Genomic DNA, 27,497 nt, shown 5'->3' on the forward strand with positions numbered 1-27,497 from the left:
GAGGTTTTGCAGGGGATCCTCGGCTCATTGCGTCATCTCCGGCGCGCGCCGGCCGGGACCCGGAAGCAAGGGATGGCTGAGGTGTCGCTTTGCTCCCGGCCGGTATGTGGCCTGACGAAGCAGGAAAGAAACGAGTAAAAGTGCGTTGTGTTTATACTTGCCCCGATTCTTGGACGCCTGGGGGCATTGGGGTGTATCCGAGCGGGGGGGGGGTTGTCTTCCTGGGGGGAAAGTGGCCACTTGCTGCCTCTGCGCTTGAAGGCCTGGCCCGTCTCAGAGGCACCGACACCCGCCTCTCCCGCCCCAGCCCCCGCCATCTGAGGCTGTTGATAAAGACGTGACTGAGTGAGGGAAACGGTGTCCGTTGTCGTAGCGGCAGCCTGCGCTTGAAGCATCTTTGCCCCAGAGGGGTCAGGAGGTGGACGGGGCGGGGGGGGGGAGTTATCACCTCTTAAACCCGCCCCCGCAGCGTCTCCTTTTAATAGCAGCTTCATCTGGCACCAGTTAGTAGATGGCGGTTATGTTGATGGAGGGAATTGGTTCTGGTTTTGTGATTAGGCTGTAGTGGCAAACTTACACATAACCTTCGGTCAGATATGAAACAGAAAAAGAAGCAAATGTATGGGAACGTAACTAAGAGAATCTGTAAGATTCGTCATGACGAAGTTGCTCACGAAACGCAAAGGGGTTGTTTAAGTATGAAAGATGCTATTTCCCTCCATAACAATTTATTTCTTCATCCTCAGATACGAAACAGGAAAAATAGCAGTTCAGTACACCATTCCTGAGCCAGTATTTCCAATTTAATAAAATTGATATCATGGCACAGCATGTTGCTGGGCCTTTAAAGTCGCTCCATGTACTTCCCCCATTACATGATTAATAACTTGATATTTTAAACCCTTATGCTTGTGAGGAATACATTAAACATAGATTTGTTGCTTATATTGAGATACTTTGTTTTTCTGCTCTCATTACTATAGTTAGGACACTGAAGAATTATTGTGTCAATGGTCCCATGTAAGTTTAATATGGAATTGTTACTGCAATGAAAACAATGGTATGTGGCATATGAAAATCTGCATTTATAAATCTGCTTCCATTATGGTAGTATTTAGTTCCTGCTATTGCTATACAAAAGAATCTTGGGTAGATGAGCTGGGAAATACCTGAGACGATCGCCCGGTTCTGGTTGAGCTGATGAACCTGTGTTGGGATTGAGCCACTTTTGCAGATGGGTGATTAACATGGTTGAATGTTTCTACATACAAAAAAAAAATTCTGTATATAGAAAACGAGTAGATCAAAGAGAAAGCTAAGCTAGAATTTTTCTCACTGGTATCTAGTTTTCTGAACAGAAAGTGGGGAGGGGGAATGGTATGAAAGAGCATTCAACCATGTGAATTCTTCATCTGCAGTTTGAAGTGGACATGAGTCTAGTGAGAACAAGGCCATGCTGCCTGTTAATGTCTAGCTAACTGTTTTAGCTAACTATTTCTTTCATCATGTGTTTTTTGTTTAGTTCATACATAATATGGTTTCCTTTGGAACTCTTTAGGAATGCAGTGTATGTTAAACAGTTCCTATATTCCACCAAGAAGTCACTACATTTCAGTGGTAAGTGATCATTGTTTATGTGACGGTTGTCTGATTTGCGACACAAACTCCAACATGTTCTCAAAAGTTTTATAGACAAAATCCCAAAATTCCCAGTGCACTTCAAACTGCAAGCTCTGTAGGGCGAATTATTCAATATTGATTCAGATGAGGCAGTCTTTATGAATACATCCAAATAAATAAAGTTTTCTGTGTTTGATTATAGCTGCTTTTATTAGTTACCAGCAGAACACCTTCACTATGAGGGGTCTGTATGAAAGGATGGCTTATGCATAGCAACTTCCCCCTGTGAGATGTCGGTGAGGTCTGAACAACCCAGAGTTAAGTATTGAGGCGGGTTTCAAACATAGTGTCCACATGTGCCATGCTTTGTAGCAGTTTAGAATGTTGGACTAGTTGACTCTGGTTTGAATCCCCACTCTGCCACAGACACTTGTTGGGTGACCTTGGGAAAGTCACACATTCCCAGTCTAACCAATTTTGTAAAGTTGTTGTGAGGATAAAATGCAGGACAGAATAATGATGTAGGCTGTTTTGGGTCTGCATTATTTATGTTTATGTTTGTTTATGTTTAATTTGATTTATACCCCGCCCTCCCTGCCGAGGCGGGGTCAGGGCGGCTTACATCAAAATCATAGTATACTATGATCGCAATCATAAAATCAATAAAACCGTTAGACAATATAAGTTAAAACATAATACAGTTGGCGCTAACAAATTAGATGTTACTCATATTCTCAGGACGACAGTTGTTCCGGAATTCTCCTGTGGTCAACTGAAGGCTTGCCGGAAGAGAATGGTCTTACAGGCCTTGTAGAACTGAGTGAGGTCCCACAAGGCCCTAACCTATTTTGGCAATTGATTCCACCAGGAGGGGGCTACCACTGAAAAGGCCCGATCCCTGGTGGTCGACAGTCTCGCCTCCTTCAGCCCGGGGATCACTAGGAGATGTTGAGATCCAGATCTTAGTACTCTTTGGGGAACGTGTGGGGACAGACGGTCCCTCAGGTAAAAGGGTCCTCAGCCATATAGGGCTTTAAAGGTGATAACCAGCACCTTGTAACAAATCCAGTACACTATTGGTAGCCAGTGCAGTTCCTGCAGCGCTGGCTGTATGTGTTCCCACTTGGGCAGCCCCAATAACAGCCTAGAAGCCACGTTCTGCACTAGCTTCAGTCGGCTCAGTTTAAGTCAGCCAGCCACAGCTTTCAACGCCTGATCCAGGGTTTCTGGGACATCGTCAGGTCGGCCGTCATCAGTAGATAGATCTGGGTGTCATCAGTGTACTGATGGCAACCCAGCCCATACCTCCGGACAATCTGGGCAAGGGGTCGCATTGGGGAGAAATGCAAGATATAAACAAAGTAAATAAATGCAACTGTCTTCCCTTCTCTCATATATGAAAAAGCAAAGTGAGATATTCCAGGATAGATGTATACTTGGTGCTTGTGGTAAGGGACTGCCCCCAGGTTGAGTTTCTTGGTCACATAAGAATGGGATGAGGTGTTGGGAACTGGGCTTTTAGAAATGTTTCTTCACAACCGTCCTGTGAGGGTAGGTTAGGCTGAGAGAAACTGACTGAATCAGGGTCTTCTAAGTTAAATTCAGCTGTGTAATCCTAAACAACACACTGTTTTTTCAATGTGACTTTTAAAGAATATGCTATTCTGCAACATGCATTCCAAGATAGCTAATGTGGAGATGTGAAGGCTAGAAATTTTTTTCTTTCATTTTGTTCCAGGGACTTTTTAAAAATTCTCAGCAGAAAAACTGAAAAATGGGGAAACTGAAAAAATATAGACCCCCTCATAGTGAAGGTGTTCTGCTGGTAACTAATGAAAGCAGCTACAATCAAACAAAAATTATTTTTCTTTTAAATTAATGAAATTCTTTTTCAAGCAAGAATTTTACTCACTGAAAAAAAGGCTGAGGACCTTTTCTTTCAGTTTTTCCCAGTGGAAAAATTGGGAAATTTGGAGGAGCACTGAAAAAATATGACGTAGTTTGGGATAAGTGAAGTGATTTTAAAGACAAGGTTTTGCTCACTGTATAGTATTCAGTTTTTTCATAAGAAAAATGGAGCAATCAAAAATGATTAGGGAACATTGAAAAAAAACTTGAAGTGCTTTTAAATACAAAGTTTTATTCACTCACAGTGTACATCATGAAAAACTCTAAGGACCTTTTCACTTTTTTTTAATGGAAATTTTGGGGAGCACTGGAAAAATTCCTGTGAAACTATTTTTTTTCTTTTGGAATTGATGAAGTGTGCTAAAATAACAGAGACCAGCAGACTGTAGCTTTCTCTCACTTTGATATGGGGTAAATTTACAGTTTTGCTTGTAGAAAATTAAGGCAACTGTACTTTTAAATTCAATAAATACCCCATAATATGCTATTTTATTATGCATTTTATTCAGGTGGGCAGCTGAGTTGGTCTAAAGCAATAGAACAAAGTTGGAGTCCCGCAGCACCTTTAAGACCAACAATGTTTGTTGGTCTTAAAGCTTACACTCTCAATAAAACTTTGTTGGTCTTAAAGGTGATGCTGGACTCCAGCTTTGTTCTTATGCATTTTATGTTATAAAAGCAGCAAAATAGGTTTAGGTTTGATATAAAAGTTAGTGTTGTATATATCTAAACCTCTCCTTTCCTCATGCACCCTATAGTTCAAACTTTTGGGAATTGTGGTTAAAATTTTTTGAAAAATTTACTCTTCTAAACTGGTGGGCATTATACTGTTATATACAAGCCAGTCCTGGTGGCCTAAGCAGCGTCTGTAAAAGCCAGGAGATCAATTCCCTGGGGTGTTGTGCATGGATATGGAAAGAATAACATGAAATGTGCTGAGAATTTCTTTAGCAACATTGTCAAGCACCTGTTGAAGTTGCTTATTACTTTTAAAGTGCTGCCCTCTTCTGGCACACTTATTGCTATTAAAGTGATGCCCTCTTCCTGCAAAATTTGCAGCACACAACCAAATATGAAACAATTATCTATGCTTTCTTATTGAACATTTCCGGGATCGGGTCATGCCATTTTCAAGGATGGATAGTGCATTGATGCAGTAAAATGTTTTTAGCTTCATTATCTCAAGCTGTCTTGACAAAATGTGTTACTTTTGTAATACACTTTTTCATTTAACAAGAAATCCCTTTGTGTAGTCCAGTTTTCCTTGCATAAAACCCAGTATTAAATTTGCAGTGCTTTTAAAATGAACTGTGTGCTTTGCCAGTTATATAAATATTTGGTATTTTTGCTACTCACTCCAGAATCAACTTGCCAGTGGAAATTGACTATATCTATGCTTGTGACTATAGTGTCCATCCGCTTGGTTCGAATGAACTGGCTACCTTAGAATAAGCAGGGGTGGCCAACGGTAGCTCTCCAGATGTTTTTGCCATTGGCCATGCTGGCTGGGGCTGATGGGAGTTGTAGGCAAAAAACATCTGGAGAGCTACTATTGGCCACCCGTATTGCAATGATACTCAGGTCCTTGGGAGCCAGTGTAGCACCTCCACATTTCAGGGATGAAGGGGAAGACTTATGGTGGACAGTTGGTTCCCCCTTTGAAACAGCCACCAGAGGAATAGATAAGCTGTGAGCCTCCCTGAGATACAGGCCTTATTGCAGGGATGGAAGTAAATGCCACTCTTGAGGTTGGTGGTAATTGCAAATGTGGCTGCACATAAGCCACAGAGTGAGTACCACTAATTTACTGCATATTAACATATTTTGTTGAGGTGCACACTGGAGAACCAATCTGGTGCAGTAGCAAGAGAGCCAGCACTGTGTAGTAGTTAGAGCACTGGTTCTTAACAAGAGTCATTTAGAAATCTTAGGTGGCTTTTTGAGTTTTGGCAGCCCCTTATCCCTACTTACAGTGACTTTCAGCAGTGGGCAGAGGAGAGGTCTTAATATAATTGCACATCCTGAATTTCTTCTGCAGGCCCTTAAAACATGGCATGCAGCAAACAGGAATTAAATCCAACATTAAAGAGTTGGCAGATGGCCATCAGAAACAAGAGTCATTGAGTGTATGTCTGACATCTGTGTATCCTATAGATATAATATACCTGTAGAATAAACTTGCATTGTCTGTTGTGCTGTTTTTAATTTCCATATTTTAAACTTGTTATGAGAATGTTTACCACCTCAGGCTCTTCCAGTGCCATCTCCTTGTTGAGCTCTTCCTTAGATCTGTGTTTTTGGCTACTGCATGAGCCCACTGTTTTTTGGTGGCATCTCCAGCATTATGCAGTGCCATCCCCCAAGGATGAGCGTAGAGGTCTTCTATGTTGTCCATCTTCCATAAAAAATGTAAGGCTGTTGTTTTGAGGCACATTTCCAGTTAATTCCTTAAGGGAGGTATTGTTTTGACGGATGCTTAGCTGAAGTGTTCTTGTTCTTGATTGTAATGATTTGTTACTGTGGTTAAGTTTTTTGTCAGCCACTTTGAATCACCATTGTTGGTGGAAAATGTTATACATAATTTTTAAAATAAAAAATGGGGGACATTCAGTGTTGTGTACTTGGAGGGCAGTAGTAGATTAAAGGGTAAGGACCACTGGGTTAGTAATAAACTAGGACACCTGTGTTTAACTCCTTGCCTAACCACAAAACTCATTGGGTCACTCTGGACCAGTTACACTCCCTCTCTAACTTAACCTCATAGGTTGTAGTGAATATTAAAAAGGAGAGGAGAACAGTGTATACCTCCTTGAGCTCCTGAGAGTGTTGTTGGACGTGAGAGGCCTTCAGTCAGCAACTTTTCTCAATCTAGCCTATTGCACAGGGTTGTTGTAGGGGTAAAATAGGATCAAATGTGCACCCCCCTCCCAGTTCTTTGGAAGAAAGTAGAATACCAAAAGCATGTTGTCATTTTTTGTTCACATGTTAACATTACTTCGCTTTCTCTGCACTTAGTAAGAATGCTACCATTTAATATCCCTGAAATCTTTTCTTTCTAGTGCCTGTTTGTACCAATGATTCTGGGGATGATGCTTGTGCCTTATGAATCTGTGACATGCGGCTGATATTAGAAGACTAACTCATTCCACGTCCTGTTTGTCCTGATGAAACTGTCCCAAAATGGGTAGGTGAGTATCTGAATATTGCCTAGATAAAAACAACATCCCAATAATTCGATGAGGATCAAACAACTTTTTAAGGTCTTCTTGACTTTAAATCTTAGTAGTCAAACGTAGACACATTCTTTGTTGCCCTTATCAATGCCTGTGTAAATGGGAAGATCATTGCTTCATGTTATTGATAAGTTAACAGCTATGAATTACTTTATAACAGAATGCTGAGGTACACAGAGGTAGATTATTACTATGAATAAATACAACTAGTGTTGAAATTGGATAACTTACGTTGCAATTGCATGTTTTGCAGTACAGTTGGATTTGATTCCACAGGTCATCTTTTGTCAGTGGAAGGAAAGAGTTATTGTTAGCAGAACAGTTGGGATCCAACCAACTGTATTGTGAAAAAATAGTTTTCAGTGATGGTGTTAATAGTGGCTTTGAATGTAGTTCAGGTAAGTGGTATTGGTGCATACTTATAATTTCAGTAATCATAAAGGCATTTATATAGTATTCCACATATAATCCCAGTAACCTATAAACTAGGGGTGTCAGATTTAGTAATTTGGTCCTTTGGTATGCCAGTTATCTGCTCTAAAGAAAGCATTTCAAATGGAGCTGTTCTTATGAATTTCAGGATCAGCATCTCCTGTCTGTTTCCTGCTTCCTGGCACTTCAGCATTTCTCCAGTAGGCTGTCCTCGGATGTTGAACACCACATTGCGACAGATTATTGTCATCGGTCTGCTTGTTGCTGCATTTTTCTTACTGTACTACTCAGTTGTTATAATCAGGAATAAATACGGCTACAGGGACAGAAAGCTGTACAGGTAAGAGCAATACTCATTAGGACAAAATATGTGATACAAAGGTTTGTATGCACAGCTGAAAGCAATATATCTTGTATATATCAGGAGTTGCCTCATTCTGAGACAGCACATTGGTCTGTCTGGTTCAGCATTGTGTGCTGTGATTGGTAGCAGTTCTCGATATCCCTGACAAAAAAATGGTCTTTCCTGACACCTGCTACTTGTGAATCTTTTAACTGGAGCTGCTGAGTGTTGAACATGAACATATGCTCTGCCCCTGAATTACAGCATATGTGGGCAGTTAAATGCATACTTTAAAAACACTCATGCACCCATGGAGATAGATCAAGATGGATAGCCAAGTTAGTCTGTCTGTAGTAGTAGAAAAAAGCAAGAGTCCAGTAGTACCTTTAAGATTAACAAAATTTGTAGCAGGATATGAGCTTCTGTTAGTCACAGCTCACTTCTTCAGATGTCTGAGGTAGCGAGCTGTGACTCATGAAAGCTCATACCCTGTCACAAATTTTGTTAGTTTTTAAGTTGCTACAGGTCTCTTTTCCTTTTCTACTCATACATCCATGTAACACTACAGGGATCTGTAGTTAATCCTCTTTATTTTTTACTTGAGAGTGAGTGGGACTCACTGCCAAGCAACACTGCCCATTTTTCTTGTAGGTACCTTGCTCGAGTAACTGATACAGAAGCCACGGATACCAACAACCCCAACCTGAACTATGGCATCATGGTGGACTGTGGCAGCAGTGGATCAAGGATCTTTGTGTACTGTTGGCCAAGACACAATGGCAATCCTCATGATTTGTTGGATATAAAACAAATGAGGGACAAAACCAGAAAACCAGTGGTTATGAAAATTAAACCAGGTAGGAGGAGCGTCCATGTTTTTCTGGCTAGTTGGCAGACTACTTTATTGGTGACAGTTCACACAAATGCTCCCCCCCCCCCATTTTGTAGCATTGTTTAGCATATTTATCCCTTTGTACTTGGGATGATCCGTGCAGCCTGATCTTATCCATGCTTACTCAGAATTAAGTCCTGCTGGTTTTTGTTGGACTTGCTCCCAAATAAATGTGTTTAGAATTACAGTCATAATTAAATGCTCTAAGGGATGTTGGGCATCTAATCAAACATTGCTAACAAAACCTATTTTTGTAGGACCATTAGGACTTGTTAAAGTGATGACTGCTGTTTTTGTGAAGAGCTTTATATTTGAAATTACCATAATTAATGTAAATATAATTTCTGCCAACTTGCTCTTGGGAGCGGCTCTGCTTGCGATGCTAGCTTAAGAATGGAAAGTTGCTCAGTTTAGCCCACAATGCCATGTTCATTTGTCTGACGCAGACTTAAACTGCTGAGGGCAGGGATCCATTTGGCAGGCACCTTCCCCTAATGTTAATTTGTCACTATTGTATTTGTGTTTAATTTCTTGTTAGTCAGTCTGTGAAATCTAAAAAAACACAGTGAGCCCAATTTTGCATCCTGTTTTCCAAAGAAGTAGAACAGATGCCTCTGGGAAGGCAATTGCTCATCCCTGCTGTTTTCCCCCAGCAACTGGCATTGAGACGTACACCACCTTTTAGTATGGAAGATGCATCTAGCCATCATAGCTCCAAAAGTGGCTATCTCCCATGAATTTATTTAGATGTCTTTCAAAGCTAATTTAGCTGCTGTCATTGAATCATGTGATAATAAGTTCCATCAGTTGTGTGGTGTGAAGAAGTACTTCTGTTTGTCCTGAATTTGTCAGTTTCATAGGATGCCTGGGGCTTGAATATTATGGCTGAAGGAAGAAAGGTTTTCTTTATCCACTCTGTGCACACTATGTATAAAGTTTTGAATGATTTATAAACATAATCAAGTCATAACTTTAATTTGGGTATGGAATTTTTCTTTTGAGGATTTTAACCCCCCCCCCCCCCCCCAATTGCTTATTCTGGCAGTAAACTCATGCCATCTTAGGTAGTGGATTTTGTTCAAGTGCTATTTTTTTCCTTTATTGTGCTGAATGTTATGCAGGAAGTCCTCAATGTAGTTATAATTTATATAGTTTTCATCCCTTAGAACGAAACTTTTTTTGTCAGTATCTTTTTATGTTGTGATTTGCTCTACAATATTTAAAAATACCTCTGTTCTCTAGGCATTTCAGAATTTGCTGCATCTCCTGAAAAAGTTAGCGATTATATTTTCCCTCTTCTGAGCTTTGCCGCAGAACATGTACCCCGTGCAAAACACAAAGAAACACCTCTCTACATTCTCTGCACAGCGGGAATGAGGATCCTGCCGGAGAGGTGACTGCATAGCTCTTTCTGTTAAACCCTTGACCCCAGGGTCCTCAGTGGTGTGCTAGTGGTTGCTATTTTACTTGCCAACACCTTTCCTGGAGCCTGCTGAGTGCTTTTGGAAAGTGTGTGGGACTGAGTGGGGCTTTTCACAACAAGACTTCAAATTGGCCATTGGAGATTCAGCCAGCTTGCAGATCTTAAAAAATGTTGCTTTGGCAGCAGCACAAGGATCTTCATGGTGTGACTGAAGGTAAACTGTGGCAGCTATTTTGTGGCTAGCTCCACCTCCTGTAGCAGCCATTTGTAGCTGCATCCATCACATTGTGTCAGAATTCCAGTGGTGCCTGCAGGCTCAAAAAGGTTGGGGACCCTTTCCTTAACCCAAAACTGGAATCCAGTTGACTGGGAGAAATAATGGAAGGGAATAGTTGATTTTATTTTAATACAGTTCCAATTGCTTATTTCTCAGGGTCAATTGCCCTGTGATTTCATGCCCCATACTTCTTACTTTTTGTAAATTGCATTGTGTAGTTTGATGATATTGGGGTCATGTACACTCACAATTACTCTAAAAGGGAACAAATCAGCATGTAAGGTGAAAACTACAATTTTAAGAAAAATGTATATAACATCCTTGCTGCTATTCTGCTCTTTTACCACCAAAAAGGAATAATAAAGGGGGTTAACTTTTTTTTTTCATTGTGGGTATGCTCAGTGCATCCTCCAAGGTTTTTAAACTTTCTGTAATTTACTTTGGAGTTTGTTGAACCCTTACACTGGATTAGTACAATATAGCTTTTCTTTGGGCAAAGGTTAAATTTAAGAGATTGAAGTATGACAAATACTTCAATCTCTTTACTTTTAAACTTCTTGGAATCTTGCAGCCAGCAAAAGGCAATATTGGAAGACCTGCTTACTGATATCCCAGTGCATTTTGATTTTCTGTTTTCGGATTCTCATGCTGAGGTTATTTCAGGAAAACAGGAAGGTAAGGGTTTTGAAATGATATTTTTTCGATAACCCAGCACTGAAATTATGGATTGTTGTCCAGGCCACTGGCTCAGCAGTGGAAGCCAAGCAACCAGCTGTTTGCAAAAGAAAGAACTTTGGGATATGGTAAGAGGCACGGCTCAGGATGAGGAGAATGGAACAGATTCATCCCTATTCAGGCTCCCTAAATCTTACAGTGAGACTTTGCTGATACTAGATTTCTCTAGCATTTGCTATTGAAGTTTTAATAGTCCTGTTAAGAACAAGAGAGAGCCCCTCTTTCTGTTGGGAATTGTCATTGAGGGGTAGTATAAGTGTGTGTGTGGAGGGGGCGTTCCTTGAAATTCTATATCTTTTTTAAAGAATGTTTTTGTTTCTAGACTTAGGTGCAGCTTTACAGAATTGACTTTGTCATAAGAAAAGCTGGGAAGGCACTAGTGTTAAGATAGAATAGATTGGTGGACAGTGTTCCCTCTAAACTGAGTTAGTGTGAGCCAGCTCACAGTCTTTTAGCTTCCGGCTCACACATTTTTGTCTTAGCTCAGGAAAAATGACCCCAGAGCAAACTAATTTATGCAGTAGCTCACAATTTTAATGTCAGTAGCTCACAAAGTAGAATTTTTGCTCACAAGACTCCATAGCTTAGAGACAGTATTGATGGTGGACATTAGATTTTTGGAAAATTAGCATCCCTTAGTTATGGAAGAGAATGAATTGAGGCTGAGAGAGTTTGCCTTTGTGAGGGCAGGTGGAGCAGAATAGGACTATTTGTGTATGTGTGTGATGCATTTATATTTTTGCATTCTTTGATGTTGAGGGCCATATTCAGTAAAATGTTTTAAACAAGATTAGAATGAAGCCAGCTGGAAGGATGGGACTTGGGGGGGGGGGTAAAAACGGGACCAATTTGTAAAGCAAAAGTGTTCTCTGCCAAATCAATAATTCATCTGAGCAGGGGTCATTTCATAGAAAAAGAGGTGCTGGAGCTCATTAACACAACTCATTTGCATATATCACATACTCCTGACATCACCAGAAGGTGTACTAAATTATATCAGCTCAGCATCTACCTTAAAATGCTTCTTGAATTATAATTGTCATAATAAAACCTTACTCCCATCATACTTTTTAAATTACTTTCTCTTCTGTGGCCAGAGTGGCATGATGAAGATTTCCATCTGACTGCTTTATATTTTGATTATTTCTCATTTCTTGTGTGGGAAAATATTAGAAAGTTTGTCAAATCTTAAGAGTTCAGCAAAATTCTCACAGGGGGGTTGAACAATGGAGTCCAGAAGCATGTATTTGGGAGGGAGGGGGAGAAAACACAATAAAATGTAGAGATTCTGAAGCTGAGTTCCTGTGAATTCCTGTCCAAAATGAGGCCTGCATCTCAGTAATACAGATTACAAAAGGACTTGAAATAGTTCACTAAATAGTCCATTTACATAGTCCACTAAAACCATTCCAAGATAGCATAGTGTGATATGAAATACATCCCTTGCAAGCCATTCCCACTCTTTGCTGCAGTACCCTTTGATTTTGAGTCCTGTAGTTTTGTCCTGCTGCTTATCTAGCCACAGTTCCTCTCCACACACTCTCTGATTTCCTTATTTTTGTTCTCATCCTTCCTTCAAAGGCTGTATCTGTACATCATTGGAGATTGTGCCCTTGTTGTGCTTCAGCAACCACCCACAAATGGATTTCCTTGCCCACACAGGAAAACCCTGTTGTGAATGATTGCTGTGGTGCAGAGGTCAGCAACCATTTATAATTAAAGGGCCAAACGATATTGAAGCTTTGAGCAAGAGAGTATAAGGTGTATTTGCACAACTGGAAATACTCCTTAACAGTATTGATAAATGACATGTGGGTCAGTAATCCATAAAGTTTCTGCTGCCCCAGCATTGGTTGAAGAGTTCTTTATTAGGAAGTGGTACGTGTGACTTTCACAATAATAAGCATACACAGGAGCACCCTGTGGTACTTTTTTCAAAACATTAGCATAAATCTGTGCATAATTGGAACTTGGATTGCTGAAAGTATTCTTCTGTATCATTTCCATATCTGTTCCATATCTATTAATAATGTGCTACTGAGTCACAGTTGACTCATGGTGATCCCATCTATGTGGGGTTCAAGGCAAGAGATGAGCATAGGTGGTTTGCCATTCCCTTCCTCTGCACAGCAATTTTGGTCATCCTTGGTGGTCCTCCCATCCAAGTACTAACTATGGCTGATCCTGCTTGGCTTCCCAGCTCTGACCACCTCAAGATAAGCTGGGCTCCTCAGGGCCTGAAAAAAATCTTTGCCTGCTATTCCCCTTATATACAGGTTATTTGAGTACCTAAAGATTTCAGTTTCTTTTTTATGAGCCATATTTGGTTCCATACTGGGCCACATTTGACTCTAGAACCACAAGTTACAGTCACAGGCCCTGCTGTAGTATGACAGTAGTGCAACATCCAGTGTTGTGTGGATGCAGCCCAGGTTTCTCTATCCCTGTGCCTGGCATCCTTCGGTCTGCTCTTCTTGTGTCTTTCACTCCTCTCTACTGGATGCCTTCCAGCACTTTCAGAACATTTCCTCTCTGAGAGGCAGACTTCTGTTCTTCTCTTAGAGCCTTCAGTTAGTTGGGTCTGGCAAAAACTGCAAGAGCACACCCTGGTGGCAGAATTTCAATCCAGGGCACAAGAAGCACTTCATACTCTTTTCATCTTTTTTACCTGCGCAAACTTCAGAAGTAGGACAGTTGGTATTATTTGGTCTCAGTCACACATTCAGGATATGAAGTAATATTGTTTAGATCAACTGGTACCTGACTGGCTGTGGGTCTGGATTAATGGAATATTTTAAAAAGTAGAATATAGTGGGTTTTGTGCATAAACACTCTTTGTTTAGCAAGGCACTGTGTAACAACTTTTGTTTACAAATGTTCTGTTTAATTGCTGTAGGTGTATATGCTTGGATTGGCATCAACTTTGTCCTTGGAAGATTTGAGCATACTGATGATGGTAAGTACCTTTAATAGCAATTGGTGCTGTATATGGCCATAGAAGCACCAAGGATGATCTGCTGGGTCAGGTCCTTCTCCAGCCCTGTTCCACTGAATGGACTTTGCTCAGCAGTAGTACCAGCACAGTTATATCCAGTGTTCCCTAATGTGTTGAAGAGACTAAAAATATATGCATAGGTTAATGACAGCACAGAAGAATCAAGTAAAGATGAATTATTCTGCATATCTCTTCAGGTAATAGAATGCATGACAATAGATTTGATTGGAGGTCTTTTTCTTTTGTGTGAATACAAGAACCACACTGCTGGATCAAACAAAGTTCCATTTAGTCCAACATACCCATAGCAACAGTTAGCCAAGTGTCCTTGGGTGCCCAAAAGAAGGGCATGACGGTGAAGTCCAATCCCAGTTTGCTCCCAGAAACAGGTACTCAGAGATATACCTCTGGACTGAGCTTTGACTTAGTTGTCATGTCCCTGATAGGCATATTCTCTATAAATTACTCCTTTTTAAAAAGTCATTTTATCCAAAGGCCATCAAATCTTTGAATTTTGAATGTTAATTATGAATGTTAATTTTGAATTTTGTATGTTAATTATGCATTGATTTTGAACATGTTGCACTTTAACATACTGCAGATCAGCTTCATGGCGTTCTTTTATTGCATAGGTAACAAATGTTTGTGTTACATTTTGTATGGCTCAGCCATGTCTCCATTTAGTCACCCTTTTTCTAACCCCAAGCAGATAAGCTGATCTTTGTACAGTTATTGCTACAATCCCTTTGTAATTTCAGTTCTTTTCAGTACTGTTGCTAGTTATGCCCAGCATTCATGGCCCTGTCTGCACAAAGACAGCTCTTGCATCGTAAAAGTTGACGCAGCAACACATAGATGCTTCAGGCAATGTATATTCAGTCCAGACTGAGGATCTGTTCTGCTGATGGTGATGCTTTGCTCTAGTACAAGGAGCTTTTTGCTGACACAGGAGCTTGAACTTCCAAGAGCATCTTCCATCGGTGGAGGTCTTCTTGTAGGAAGCACCACAGGTAGTGGAATGGGTTCATACAATCCAGCCTGCTGTTTCGCAGTCTGGCAGACTCTGACCCTAGATCCACATGGTTGGGTTGCTGTTGCAGCATTGGAGGCAAGTGTGGTAGCACAAAGATTCAGAATGCATTGTTAAGAAGGGTTCACTCCCACTCCCTTAGTTTCTCAGGAGTGTGTCCTTCATGTTTTGTCTTTCAGAGGATGATGCTGTAGTGGAGGTGCATATTCCTGGCAGTGAAAACAAGGAAGCCATTGTCCGAAAGAGGACTGTGGGTATACTTGACATGGGTGGTGTGTCAACTCAAATAGCCTATGAAGTCCCTAAAACTGTAAGCTTTGCCTCTTCACAGCAGGTTATTATCTGTACAATTTTCCTTCTTTTCCTTTTGTTTTTTTCCTGTATTTTAACCCATATCCATTGATTCTTTTTTCTTTTGCGTGTTATGAGTCCTGTGCTTCATTGCAATGACATCTTCACCCCAAGGCCAGAGAAGAGGCGAACGAGGGTGTCTCATCAGTTAAGCAAATCCACCTGTATTTAATCATTTCATCAATCAGTTTTAATATCAGTGTGTTTTGTTTAGTCATGGTGCACAGCTGTCGTTTCTCTTGGCATCACTTTGCATTTTGCCAGTGACACTTATAAGACTTTTTGTGTTAAAATCATGTATTTTGGTATAAGTGGTGGACAGTACTTTTTTTTGGGGGGGGGGGGAAGTCTTTTTTAAAACTGAAGTGTAAAAAATCAGCCTCCATAGAGGAAAAAATGTGTTCCAAAAGATAGCATGGCATGTGTGGTGTTATTGTGTTTAATACATCCAGACACTTCCCTGCCTGTTGTGAGATTCAAATGAAGTCGCATGAGCAACTTAGCATTAAATATTTACTGTCTTTTATTTATTGTTCTTTACTTGAAAGAGAAAAGTCTTGCGATTTGGCCAACAGTGATTCAGTGGGGCTACATTTTTGCATGACGATCAATGTGTGCAATTGCAAATGTTTATGTCTTGTTTTGAACAGCTTTTAAGAAAGAACCGAGAGTTCTCCATATCTGTGCAGGCAGGTTTGCTGTGACTGCAGCCTCTCCTTCCAAGCACTCCCATGGTTATTGAATCTTTCCTATCACTGTGTCATATCTGTGAAGCTTTGTGTAGGATATGACTCTGAGACTGCCTTCAGATGTCACAAACGCATTGTATTTGTTCATGCCAGGCATGAACCTTGTTAAATCTCAACTCCCCTGTCCTTCTGGCTCCTCCCATGCCCTCTTGCTTGGCAAACCAAGATGGAAATGTTCAGCTATCTCCAGTTAGTCATGATGTCTGAATGTGGATAACCTGAACATTAGGGTTAGCTTTCTTCTCAGTAAATGGGATTCTTAACTTCTGTGTAATTCTGCTTAGGAATCCCAGTTACTGAGAAGAAAACCAGCATCAATTTGTTCAGACATCTGCATTTTTTACATCACAATTAAATGAGTGATCTGATGACTGTTGGCTTAGAATTGGTCATGGACAGGGATGGTGTCAATGTGGTGTAGTGGTTAAGAGCAGTAGACTTTAATCTGGAGAACAAGGTTTGAGCCCCCACTCCTCCACATGAAGCCAGCTTGGGCCAATCACAGTTGTCTCAGAATTCTCTCAGCCCCACCTATCTCACAAGGTGTCTGTTCTGGGGAGAGGAAGAGAAGGCAATTGTAAGCTACTTTGAGATTCCTTCAGGTAGAGAAAAGCAAGTTATAAAAACCAACTCTTCTGGAGAGGAACTGTGTAAGCTCTGTGGACACATAACCAGGTTCATGCCTGTCACAAGCAAATTAAGATTTATTTGATGTCTCAACACAGACTGACTGGCTAAAGGTAACCAGAATTTGTTACCTTCATCCTGATTTCATACATACATTGCAACCATCGTTTGACTCTGCAGAGTAAGACCTACTCCAGGAGAGTGTGGGTGATAAAACTATTGAGAATTGCTTGTAACCTGGCACGTCCCACCTGGGACGGTGGCTCAGTGGTAGAGCATCTGCTTGGTAAGCAGAAGGTCCCAGGTTCAATCCCCGGCATCTCCAACTAAAAGGTTCCAGACAAGTAGGTGTGAAAAACCTTAGCTTGAGACCCTGGAGAGCCGCTGGCAGTCTAAGTAGACAATACTGACTTTGATGGACCGAGAGTCTGATTCAGTATAAGGCAGCTTCATATGTTCATAAAGAAGGAGAGTGAAGAGACAGAGAAGCTGCCTCAAGTGTGATTGAAGGTGTAATATTTTACCTTGGCTAGTGCAAGCTCTGATTTGCAAACTGTCTTCACATTATGGTTTCATGTTCTGGATTGTGGCCAATACGTAACATGATGTAGTTATTCAAATATAACTACAAAATATTCCTTTGTTAGGAAAAACAAAGCATGGTTAAGTATTATATTTGTGTATAGCTCTTGACTTGCACTCTTGTGGAAAGCAGTTCACTGCAGAACAAAAAAACCCCCTCAGCCTATCACAAAATTCATAGTTGTTGGTTTTGAGGATTTTATCTATGGATTGAGTCTTTAACCTCCAGACCTCAAAAGCCAAATAATTGTGCTATAGTAGAATCATCCATTCTGTCCATTCTGCTACATCTTTTTGGGGTGCTTGTTTATGAAATTTCAGTCACACTTCCATGGAAAAAAGAAACTCAAACCGACTTGCAAATGAAAAATCAATGGGCTGAACTGTGACTAATGTTTCTGCAGGCTCAAGGAGTTCTGCTCATGGAGGATGATTTCCCTGGTGGACTGAGCAGCCCCTGAAATTGTGTTCCTGTAGGATGGAACAGGGTTTCAGGGGCTTTCCAGGCTTCATGGGGTGGGGTGGGATCACATTTCATGAGAAGTCCTTGGGCCTGTAGAAATTCAAGTCAGAATCCAGGCAAGTGGTTGGTTCTAACCTGCTTTTTTAAAGTTGGCATAAGAGGATGGCAAAGCTCTTGATTCCCTAGAAAAATTATGGGACCCATGACAACAGAAATCCATGTAGTATTGGGGGCTGCAGTGCGAAAGGGGAATCAGGTGAGATTGCCTTACTTCCACCAGTGGAAAAGCTGGTAGGCTCCAGTCCAGTCGAATCCTTTACAAACAATGGTAGGAGGCCATCATGATCAACAGTTGTTATCGACAGGAGATGTTGTCAGCAACAATAACAAAATTACTTCAGTATTCATTAAAAACATGAAAACCTTCAGAAGTAAGTTTTTGTGTGTCTGCCAGAAGCCTGACTTGCCCAAGCCCAACCAGTGAATTTTGTGCCTGAGGAGGGGGGCATGAGCCCAGTTCCTCCCCCAAGCACCAGATTCACTGCCTGATCTCCTGATGGCACCTGAACCCTAACCAAACTCTGTGCTAAAGATGCTCTTTAATAAACATTTGCCAAAGAAGGAATCTTGCCTCACACTTCTTAGTACCAGAAATACAAACAAGCAATCTTTCACAGTGCTTATGATTAGCAAAGCAGGTTTTTAAAACTGCTTTGCAAATCTTTGCTGACTGTTCAACTGTCAATCTGACAAAGCATTCAGTAGTCCTTTGTGATGTTCAGGAGTTTGTTTTTCCCTCTTGGGAGTGCTAGAATATCCTAAATGCTGTTCTTGAACTGTCCAAGTCAAGTGCAGCCTGTCAGTCATGGATGGCAGCCTCCAGGTGCTTGTTAATCCTCCCCTTGTTGCGGCCTGCCTGAATTTAAAGAAGGTGGGGGGGAGGCAGCAGATTTTTTTTCACCAGTGTATGTTAATAATAACAATTCAGCCTTGCATACTAGCCCACACATTCCAGTGGAAGTCAGGTGTCATCCATCAACTACCTAACAAAAAAAACAACCCCCCATTTTCATCCCATTTATAAAAACTTCTCTAGCTATTTATCTGGAGACAGTTTAACTGAATTACCATTTTCAGGCCTGAATTAATTTCTGTCTCACTTCAGTGGGGAGGGGAGAAAAGGGAGAAGCAAAGATAATAGAATGAATATGAGCACGTACCTTTATGCTACTAGCAATGGGTTGCATTCCACTGGGGTTAAGTTGTGCAGGTTTGGCCCATGCACAGTGAGGTAGGAATGGATGTCACTTCCTCTACAGTGTTGGTATCAGGCTCAAATGATTTCTTATGGAAATGCAGAGAAATTTATGAAAATGTTTCAGAGCAACAAATTCCCCAGTATTTGGGGTGCTGCTACATAAATCGTAAGGCAGAGCTATTTATGCCTCTTATTCTCATGTTTGGCAAACTGCAGGAGGAGGTGGCCAAGAACCTACTTGCAGAGTTTAATTTGGGATGTGACGCTCATCAAACAGAACACGTGTACAGAGTCTATGTTGCAACTTTCCTCGGCTTTGGGGGGAATGCTGCACGGCAGAGATATGCAGACAGCATATTTGCCAACACGATATTTAGAAACAGGTAATGATCTTCAAATGACTTGACTTCATATAGAAAGTGTCCTCTTATATACTCAACATTAAACCTTAACATTACATAGGCACACATTGAACTGTTGAGGACTGTATTTCCGTTGCTAAAATTGCAGTTATTAAACTTCAGGTGTATGAAGTTCTGTGCATAACTGTCTTGAAGAGCATGACTACCAGGTGGATGGTGTGAGGGCTCTGGTGTGTATAAAATACCATTTAATAGGAATCATTTACCCTGAGATTGATAATTCTGGCAAATTGGTTAATCCAAATATACACTTTCTGTCTGCTATATGGGGCCTGTTAAGATGTTACAGTCCAACTCCATTTACATGGATGGGGTGGAGGAAATTTTGGCACCTACATAATGCATAAATTTCTGAGCATTGTAGATCACAAAAATGTTGTGGCAGAAATCACAGCATCCCTCCATCCCACCAATACAAGAAGTGGTTTATTTTAATGATGTCTAGGACCTTATGTTGATTTTATTTATATTCTGCCTCTTTAACCATGATCTAAAGGGTGGTGTATTACAACATATTAAAATATCAAGGCAAAAAAATAAAAAATCTAGCAGTGGGCCAATGTGTTTATTTCCAGATTTCTTCATAGATCAATCCATCTTCCTTTTTAAAAATCTGATTGATAATGCCATAAGCTAAGTGCAGGTTGCCTCTCTTGGTTACTGAAAAGAAGTATGAGCATTGTTCAATATGCACAGGTATACTGACACATATTGTTAGAAGGAAACGCCATCTTCAACATACTTCCGTTTTCATTACTTCATTCATCAAGGCCAGAGTAAAAATAGCCTTGAATTGTAAACAAACAGAGCCATAACTTGCCAGTTATATTGATCACAAGTTGATAAATTAAAGCTGAATTTCCTCTACCCTTTAAATGTGCCCTGTTTTCCAAAGCAGTCCTGTCCAGGCAGACAGGGAGGCAAGCCAGATACTTTTGGTGGTAAGAATGGATCATTTAGACTTGTCTGAGAATTCCTGATATCAAGATAAACAAAAAATCTAAATCCATCAAGACCAGATCAGTTCATTACATTTTCTGGGGCTGCGTCAAACATTGCAACTTGGATCCCACCTAGAATTTCTCTGGTACAAAGGGGCACAGTTTTGACTGATTTATCCACCACTGTCAAGATAGACAAAAACACACCTTAAAATACTGCTCCTGGGGACCAGGAGACCTCCAAGAATTGGTGAAAATCATTGCCACCTGCTGAAATTCTAGATGAGATCCCCACTCACACTTCCAGGTTGTACATATACAGTGTCATAGTGTGTACATATAAAAATGAACCTTGTAAATGTAACCAGTTACATTCACCAGGGAGCTGGACTTTCCTGTGGCTGCCTAACAAATGTATTCTTAGTGACAAGTGAGATGGTGCCCCAGTTAATATATTTAGTTGGGGTTAGAGCTAAGACAGAAAGATTGAAGAGCAGTGTGAGCTCTTTCCCTTCACTGTTCATTGTTCAGTGTGAGCTGGTCCTCTGAGTGAGCACCCAATAGAGCAGAGGCCTGGTTGGTCCACATGAATCAGGATTCTTCACATGTCATGCAGATGCTCTTTTTGTAATCAAGAGGCTCTTGCCATTCCTGTGCCTTTGAAGATGCTGGAAATTTGCAGAGATGACTAAACTTACTTTATTGATTAGGGAGCAGACATTAGTTACATTTACTTCTAACTGGAAACCCCTTATAGACTTTATGTGTGAAATGGAAAAAAAGAATTGATCTGTGGTTTTGAAGATTAAGGGGGGGGGGGACATTATAATTAAAAGAAAGGGTTTTTTTTTAATATAGCCAGAGTAAGGGTGAATTGAGTAAACTAGTTTGTATCTGTCACAGAACATAATCGGTAACTTATTCTTTATATTTTTCTCAATTTTTTCTTTTTTTCTTTTTGTCTTTAATCTTTTACTTTTTTTGTTTATCTTTTTCCACTTTGTTCTTTTTATTTGTAGCTTTAAAAAATTCAATAAAATTTATATTTAAAAGTAAGATGTACATCAGAAAAAGGACATTCATATTATGTATCAATATGTTTGATCCCTGTGAATTTGTATGTTTAATTTAGCCACTCATGAAGACAGTTGTCAAAATGCATTTGGTCTTTTCTTGTCTGCTATAATTGAAGGTATATTTTAAGTACAAAAAAAGAGGCTCTTGCGATTCCTCCAACATGCTATTCCAGTGCTACCTTGAGTTGGCTGGCCCAGGATTAGCTTGGTTTCATCAGATCTTGGAAGGTAAACTGTGTTGGCCCTGGTTAGTACCTGGGTGGGAGACCACCAAGGAAGTCCAGGATTGCTATGCAGAGGCAGGCAATAGAAAACCACCTCTACTCATCTCTTGTCCTGAAAACCTCAGGGGTCAGTTGTGACTTGATGACACTTTTCACTACCATTCCAGGGCCTCCTAAAGGTACAAACAAGACCAAAGGGAATGCAGAATAAATTTTGACATGGCATTGCTTTCTGTAATTTGATTATGTGCCACATGCTTTACCCACAATAGAGTACTTTTTCCTCAAGGCAGAATCAACTGTAGTTGTGTTCCAGTTGCTTTGCCATCATGCTTTTTTGAGTGGTATAACTCTGCTCAATCTGGATTTCAGGCTTCTAGGCAAACAGACTGGTTTGACGCCTGATACCCCGTATTTAGACCCTTGTCTGCCTTTAGACGTTGAGGATGAAATCCAACAGAATGGGCAGAAGATGTATCTTCGTGGGACGGGAGATTTCAACCTATGTTGTGAAGTTATTCAGGTTCTTTTGAATAAGACAAATGAAACTCAGACATCTTTGAATGGTGTTTACCAGCCTCCAGTGCACTTTGAGAACAGCGAGTTTTACGGATTCTCAGAGTTCTACTACTGTACTGAAGATGTGTTACGAATGGGGGGAGAGTACAGTGCTGCTAAGTTTCTGAAAGCTGCGAAGGTAAAGCTTGTTCTGAGTCATATTAGTACTTTCTGCTAAGCACTATGCGGATTGCTGTCTAGTAATGTGCATGGATCATGGTCTGGTAGAGAAATGTATTGGCCTGAAATATAGGAATGGCCAAGGTTCTAATTCTTGTCTCATGCAGGATTTGTCAGGTGACCTTAAGCAAAATGTTGTGTCTGCCTTTAGTTTCCTGCCTGTAAATTAGCAATAAATGGGAAAATGTATTCATGGATAGGGATGTGTGTTTGTTCAACCCAGACTCCTTATCTTTGACAGCCTCAGTAGCCCGCCATCTCATTCCCTCTCTGCTGTCATGTCTTGATACATTCCTGCCTTCACAGCTCTGAAGGACTCCTGCTTCCTCCAGTGACATTGCCCTTCCTGTCCCTTATGACTAGAACTTCCTCCCAGCACACCAGCATGATTCCCCTGACCTCACTTCCTTCAAATCTCTCCTCTGAATTCCTTTCTGCTCTGTACTAAAATCAGGCCTATGTAAATGAAATTGAATGCACGTCCTCTTGTTTGCCCCAGTTGCCACCTCCCTCCATCCTTCCCTTTACCATTTTTGTTGTTTCAGATTTTGAATTGTAATACATCCAGTCCTCTTCACATACATCCTTCTCCATCTCTGGCAGACACATGTACTGTGTGGCTTGGGCAACTGCCCTCCCATGCTCACATGTGTTTGTGCATTTTAAAAGAAGCTATCCTACATAAGGTTATCACAAAAACAGAAATTAGGAAGCAGTTTGCATATAAAGCTGCTATATGAATAGGTATTCAGTATGTTCCCAGCACTGAAAAGTAACTAGGTGATCTATATTCCTTCTACATTCTGAAGATTGGGTCTTTAAGTATTTTAATGTGTTTATTGATATCTTTCTCTCTCAGGACTATTGTGCCACAAAGTGGTCTGTGCTACGGGAACGTTTTGACCGTCACCTGTATGCATCACATGCTGACCTTCATCGATTAAAGTGAGTGTTGTTCACCTTTGCAGCAATCTGGTGCAGCAAACTTCATAGGGAAGTAGGGCTAAAACCAAACTGCTACAGCAAAAAACTTTGAAGAGGCCAGGAGGCATTAGATACTGCTATTAGAACAGTTGGTCATTAGATACTTCTGGAAATGTAAACTGTCTTACAGTGTGATACAGTAATCATGACTAGTGTATCATTTTTGTTGTTGTTGTTCTGGTAGAAGGGAGCACCATGAAGAAGAAAAAGAAGACCATAGATTTATACCCCGCCCTTCTCTCTGAATCAGAGTGGCTTACAATCTTCTTTATCTTCTTCCCCCACAACAGACACCCTGTGAGGTGGGTGGGGCTGAGAGAACTCTCCTGGAAGCTTCCCATTCATGGACAACTCTTGCGAGAGCTATGGCTAACGCAAGGCCATTCCAGCAGCTACAAGTGGAGGAGTGGGGAATCAAAGACCACACACTTAACCACTACACCACACTGGCTCTCCCCGAGCTCCTGAAAGGAAGGACAAGTTAAGAATGTGATAGGTTATATAACTCAGACCTAGTTCATACAATCCTTATGGCTACTTCTGTCCCCTTATCGTGGAGGAGTGACCTGATGCCCACTCTTGACTTTTCATGGGAACTAGGCGACTTGTGTTTGGAGGCTTTACTGGCATGATCTCCTCTGCACTGTACTTACAAAGAGAACTCAGTTCTCCCCAGTATGTTTCCTGCTTGAAGAAGAGTGTATGTGAGGACAGTGGTGCTCTGGTGAATGTGTGGACTGGGCCTCAATGCTCAAGAAGGTGACTGTGGCTGTTCCTGGTTATGACAATTGATTAGCAATTGTGCCATCTGAAATCACTATTCGTAGGCTTCTAATTTCTAAAAACAATATTTCTAAGCCAGTTCTCGTTCTCTCTCTCTCTCACACACACAAGCACACACACAGAGTTCCACACTTTTTATGACCCTAAAAGACTATTTAATGTTAAATCAGTTAGACCATTTGGTTAATTTAACCCTGTACACCCTGACTGCTCTTTTCAACACCTGGAGGTGGTAGACTTTGAAACTTCACACATACAAAGATTGTGTGCTGCTGCTGAGTTATGTCCCTTTCTGAGTTTCAAGTTCTAGCTCACTGGAGCCATTACTGCCTCTGTCATAGCAGATCCATAAACCCTTCCGGGTAGCAGTTAATTCCTTTGGACACAATGCAGAGAATGATAGACCTACGCAAGTATCACATAAGACAATGAGTAAGACAATTAGTATGCAATTATGCTTCAAGCTGTGGCATTTAGACATTCTTCTGGATTGCACTCTTTACGTTTATGTCCTGCTGTTGTTCAAGTAACATGTAGATTCCTTATTATTAACTTTATTCTCTGTAGGTATCAGTGCTTTAAGTCAGCCTGGATGTATGAAGTGTTCCATAATGGCTTCTCTTTTCCCGTAAACTATGGCAACTTAAAAACTGCGCTGCAGGTTTATGATAAAGAGGTGCAATGGACTTTGGGAGCCATCCTCTACCGAACACGATTTTTGCCTTTGAGGTATGGCTTGAATGTTCTCAACATTAGCTAACTGTGAAGCTGGCTAGTCACCAGCTTCTGTTTGCTACATAGTTTCCACCAGAAAACTTTACAACAGTTGTTCTTCCACAACAGTATGTAGAACTACTGAGATGCCTGCCATGTGAGGGGGGGATGGATCTGATAGCTTAATGGGTAAGGAAGTGCTAATTGCCACCAATTTCTCTGTGCCTGCATTCATTCTTGACCTTTGGCTTCCAACTTGGTTAACTAGAGCTTCCTTTGCCCCATGCTGGTTAGGCAGTGATAGGTCTGAAAGGAGGATGAGTGTTGGTGGAACAGCTTCTCCTATAAAGTTCCTAGGGGCAGCAACCATTTGGTGAGTTCTTTTCCAAATGAAAGGTTGCAGATTTCTCAGCCTGTTACCTTCCCAGTCCCTTGTAAGTTTTGTGATGGCCCACCTCCTGCTCTTCCCTGACAGCATACATAAGGATAAGAACGTAGACTGAGTACAGACTCACTGAAGTGTGCGATGGTGTTATGTGAAAAGTAGGTTGTAAAAACTTCTGTCCTTTGGAGGTTCAAAGTCTTGCTTCTCTTTCCTACTTTGCCCCCTTTCACAGGGACATCCAACAGGAGAACTTCCGTGGCAATCACTCCCACTGGCGCAGCTTCTCTTTTGTTTACAATCACTACCTGTTCTTTGCCTGCTTCTTCGTTGTGCTGCTGGCCATCCTGCTCTATTTGCTGCGGCTGCGACGGATTCACCGGCGAATGCTGCACAGCAGCCAGTCCCCTTCCCTCTGGATTGAGGAAGCCCTCCCACCACAGAAGATCCCAGGAGCCTTATAAGTTGTTGGTTGCTCCTTCTAAGACTTGCTCAAGAAAAAGCCATTGTTTTGCCTCAGGGTTCTTCTCTTGTCCCTAGAAACCACTATGCCACAACATGGGAATCTAGGGGAGTATCAAATGGAAGACTGAGGAGCAGCTTAACTAGATGATCAGCCAAAATTATTTTAAAACTTTTATCATATAATGCACTTTGATTTTTTTTTGGGGGGGGGGGAGCAGAAAAGGTGAGACAGTGGAGACTTGATGCCAGTAAATGAATAAATGGGAAAGTAGCAATCTGACTTGTGCCCAGTAACTGTGATTGTTCTGTCCATATGTGATAAACCAGCTCTTTAAAGTTCTTACATGAACTGATCATGTGGCCCCCAGGAGTTTCCCATCTGGCCCTGTATTCTACCCCTTATCATACAGTTGAGGTGTTCTGATTCACAAGCAAAGGGCTTTTTCTTTCCTACTGTGAACATCAACAGAGGCCTTGGCAGAGTTCTCCCTTGGTGGCTCTCAACTTCTCATTCCCATGTCTTGCACAGGAGACTAAAGCATGAAAGGGAATCTGAATGCTGCCCAGGGGTGTGGTGGGGAGTGGAGCCCTTTTCTCTGTGCAAATGCTTGATGTGCATAATAAGGTGCCGTATTCTCTGTTGCTGTTTATGTCAGGGAATAGATGGTTAAAGAGTCCTTTACTTGCCTGGGCTTGTGTAGGGGTGTGTGGCTGGTCCTTCAGCCCTTACTCCATTTAAAATGGAATTCCTCATTTAGAAAAATTGTTGACCAGGGCAATGGACAATAGAGATTCTGAGCCTCAATCAAAAAAAGGAACACACAGGGTTCTTCTGAAAAACTAGCAATGCAACTTGTTAAGATGTGATGCCTACAATGTTCTTGCAATACTGTGATAGAGAAGTCTGGTTGGCTGTTGTAATCTGTGTTGTTGCAAAATGCACTGTCCACACTGCAGAGCTTGCTTTGCCAGGAGTCCTCTTTGTGTCTGGCTAGCAGTGTCCTGCTGTGGCAGATGTAGTGTGTGGCATTTAAGCTTTTCGACCTGATGGTGATTCTCAGTGGTTCTGTAGCAATGAAGAATTGGACAGGGCTGAAACAGAGTCTGTTGTAACAGCAGCGGAATAGGAATGTGGCTGTCACTTCCTCATTTCTGGCTATAAAACGTTACTTGAAAACCTGTTCATAATTAAAAGTGGCATTTATGTGAAAAAGTCTCATAAATACAAGCTTTATCATCTTCATAAAGAAACATCTGTTTTTACTCTTGCATGCCCCTTTTGAGGATTTTGCTGTGAAATTTTGAGTGATTGTACCTTAGTATGTCTTCCAAACTTGTGAAGTTGCAATAGAAACGATAAATTTAAGTAAATGAAAATTATTTGGCTGCAGATTCCCACAGACACGGAACTCCCATTGCCAATTCCACAAGGACATGAAACTCTTTGCCAACCAATAATAGTAAATTGAGCAAGGCCCTGTTTAGCATCATCCATTGCAGCATTTTAATGTTTGTCTTTATGGTCTTTATTTAATCTGCATTGCTTTTGATGTTCTGAAGCCTGACCTGTGGAATTCTTCTTAGCCTATCATTCGGTTCTGAACATCCCCTGTACACCTTCAAGCTTATTGCTATGGGCAAGACCAAGCAACTTGCTCTTTGTAAAATGGCAAGCAGATTCCCATAATGCAGAATGCCAAGTCTTGGACTCCTTTTCCTAAAAGCATTGATTTTGAATTTGAAAATCTCAATTGCCATCTGAAGAAATAGCTCAGCAGAATTAGATGCCAATTTATTCTAAGGATGTTAATGTAAATTGTTCTGAGTATGTTTTTGAAGAAAAGTAGCTG

The 27,497-nt window shown here is 41.0% G+C and overlaps 1 protein-coding gene across 5 annotated transcripts; it reads left to right on the top strand.

The window, feature by feature from the left end:
• Positions 1-30: 30 nt before the first annotated feature.
• ENTPD4 (ectonucleoside triphosphate diphosphohydrolase 4) lies at positions 31-26,860 on the top strand. 5 transcript variants are annotated; one of them, XM_060250813.1, is made up of 14 exons: positions 31-134; positions 1,523-1,617; positions 6,588-6,716; positions 7,342-7,533; positions 8,188-8,393; positions 9,671-9,821; positions 10,700-10,803; positions 13,760-13,819; positions 15,068-15,222; positions 19,135-19,301; positions 21,954-22,278; positions 23,179-23,264; positions 24,654-24,815; positions 25,418-26,860. In XM_060250813.1, the coding sequence occupies exons 3-14, from the start codon at positions 6,709-6,711 to the stop codon at positions 25,644-25,646; spliced, it is 1,845 nt and encodes a 614-aa protein (XP_060106796.1). In that variant the 5' UTR covers positions 31-134; positions 1,523-1,617; positions 6,588-6,708; the 3' UTR covers positions 25,647-26,860. The 5 variants fall into 5 exon arrangements, with proteins under 5 accessions (XP_060106796.1, XP_060106798.1, XP_060106794.1 ...); XM_060250815.1 differs by having other exon boundaries at positions 15,068-15,198; XM_060250811.1 differs by having other exon boundaries at positions 6,588-6,712.
• Positions 26,861-27,497: the final 637 nt, after the last annotated feature.

Source organism: Heteronotia binoei, chromosome 12 (assembly GCF_032191835.1).
Source record: "Heteronotia binoei isolate CCM8104 ecotype False Entrance Well chromosome 12, APGP_CSIRO_Hbin_v1, whole genome shotgun sequence".
In the NCBI taxonomy this organism is placed as follows: domain Eukaryota; kingdom Metazoa; phylum Chordata; class Lepidosauria; order Squamata; family Gekkonidae; genus Heteronotia; species Heteronotia binoei.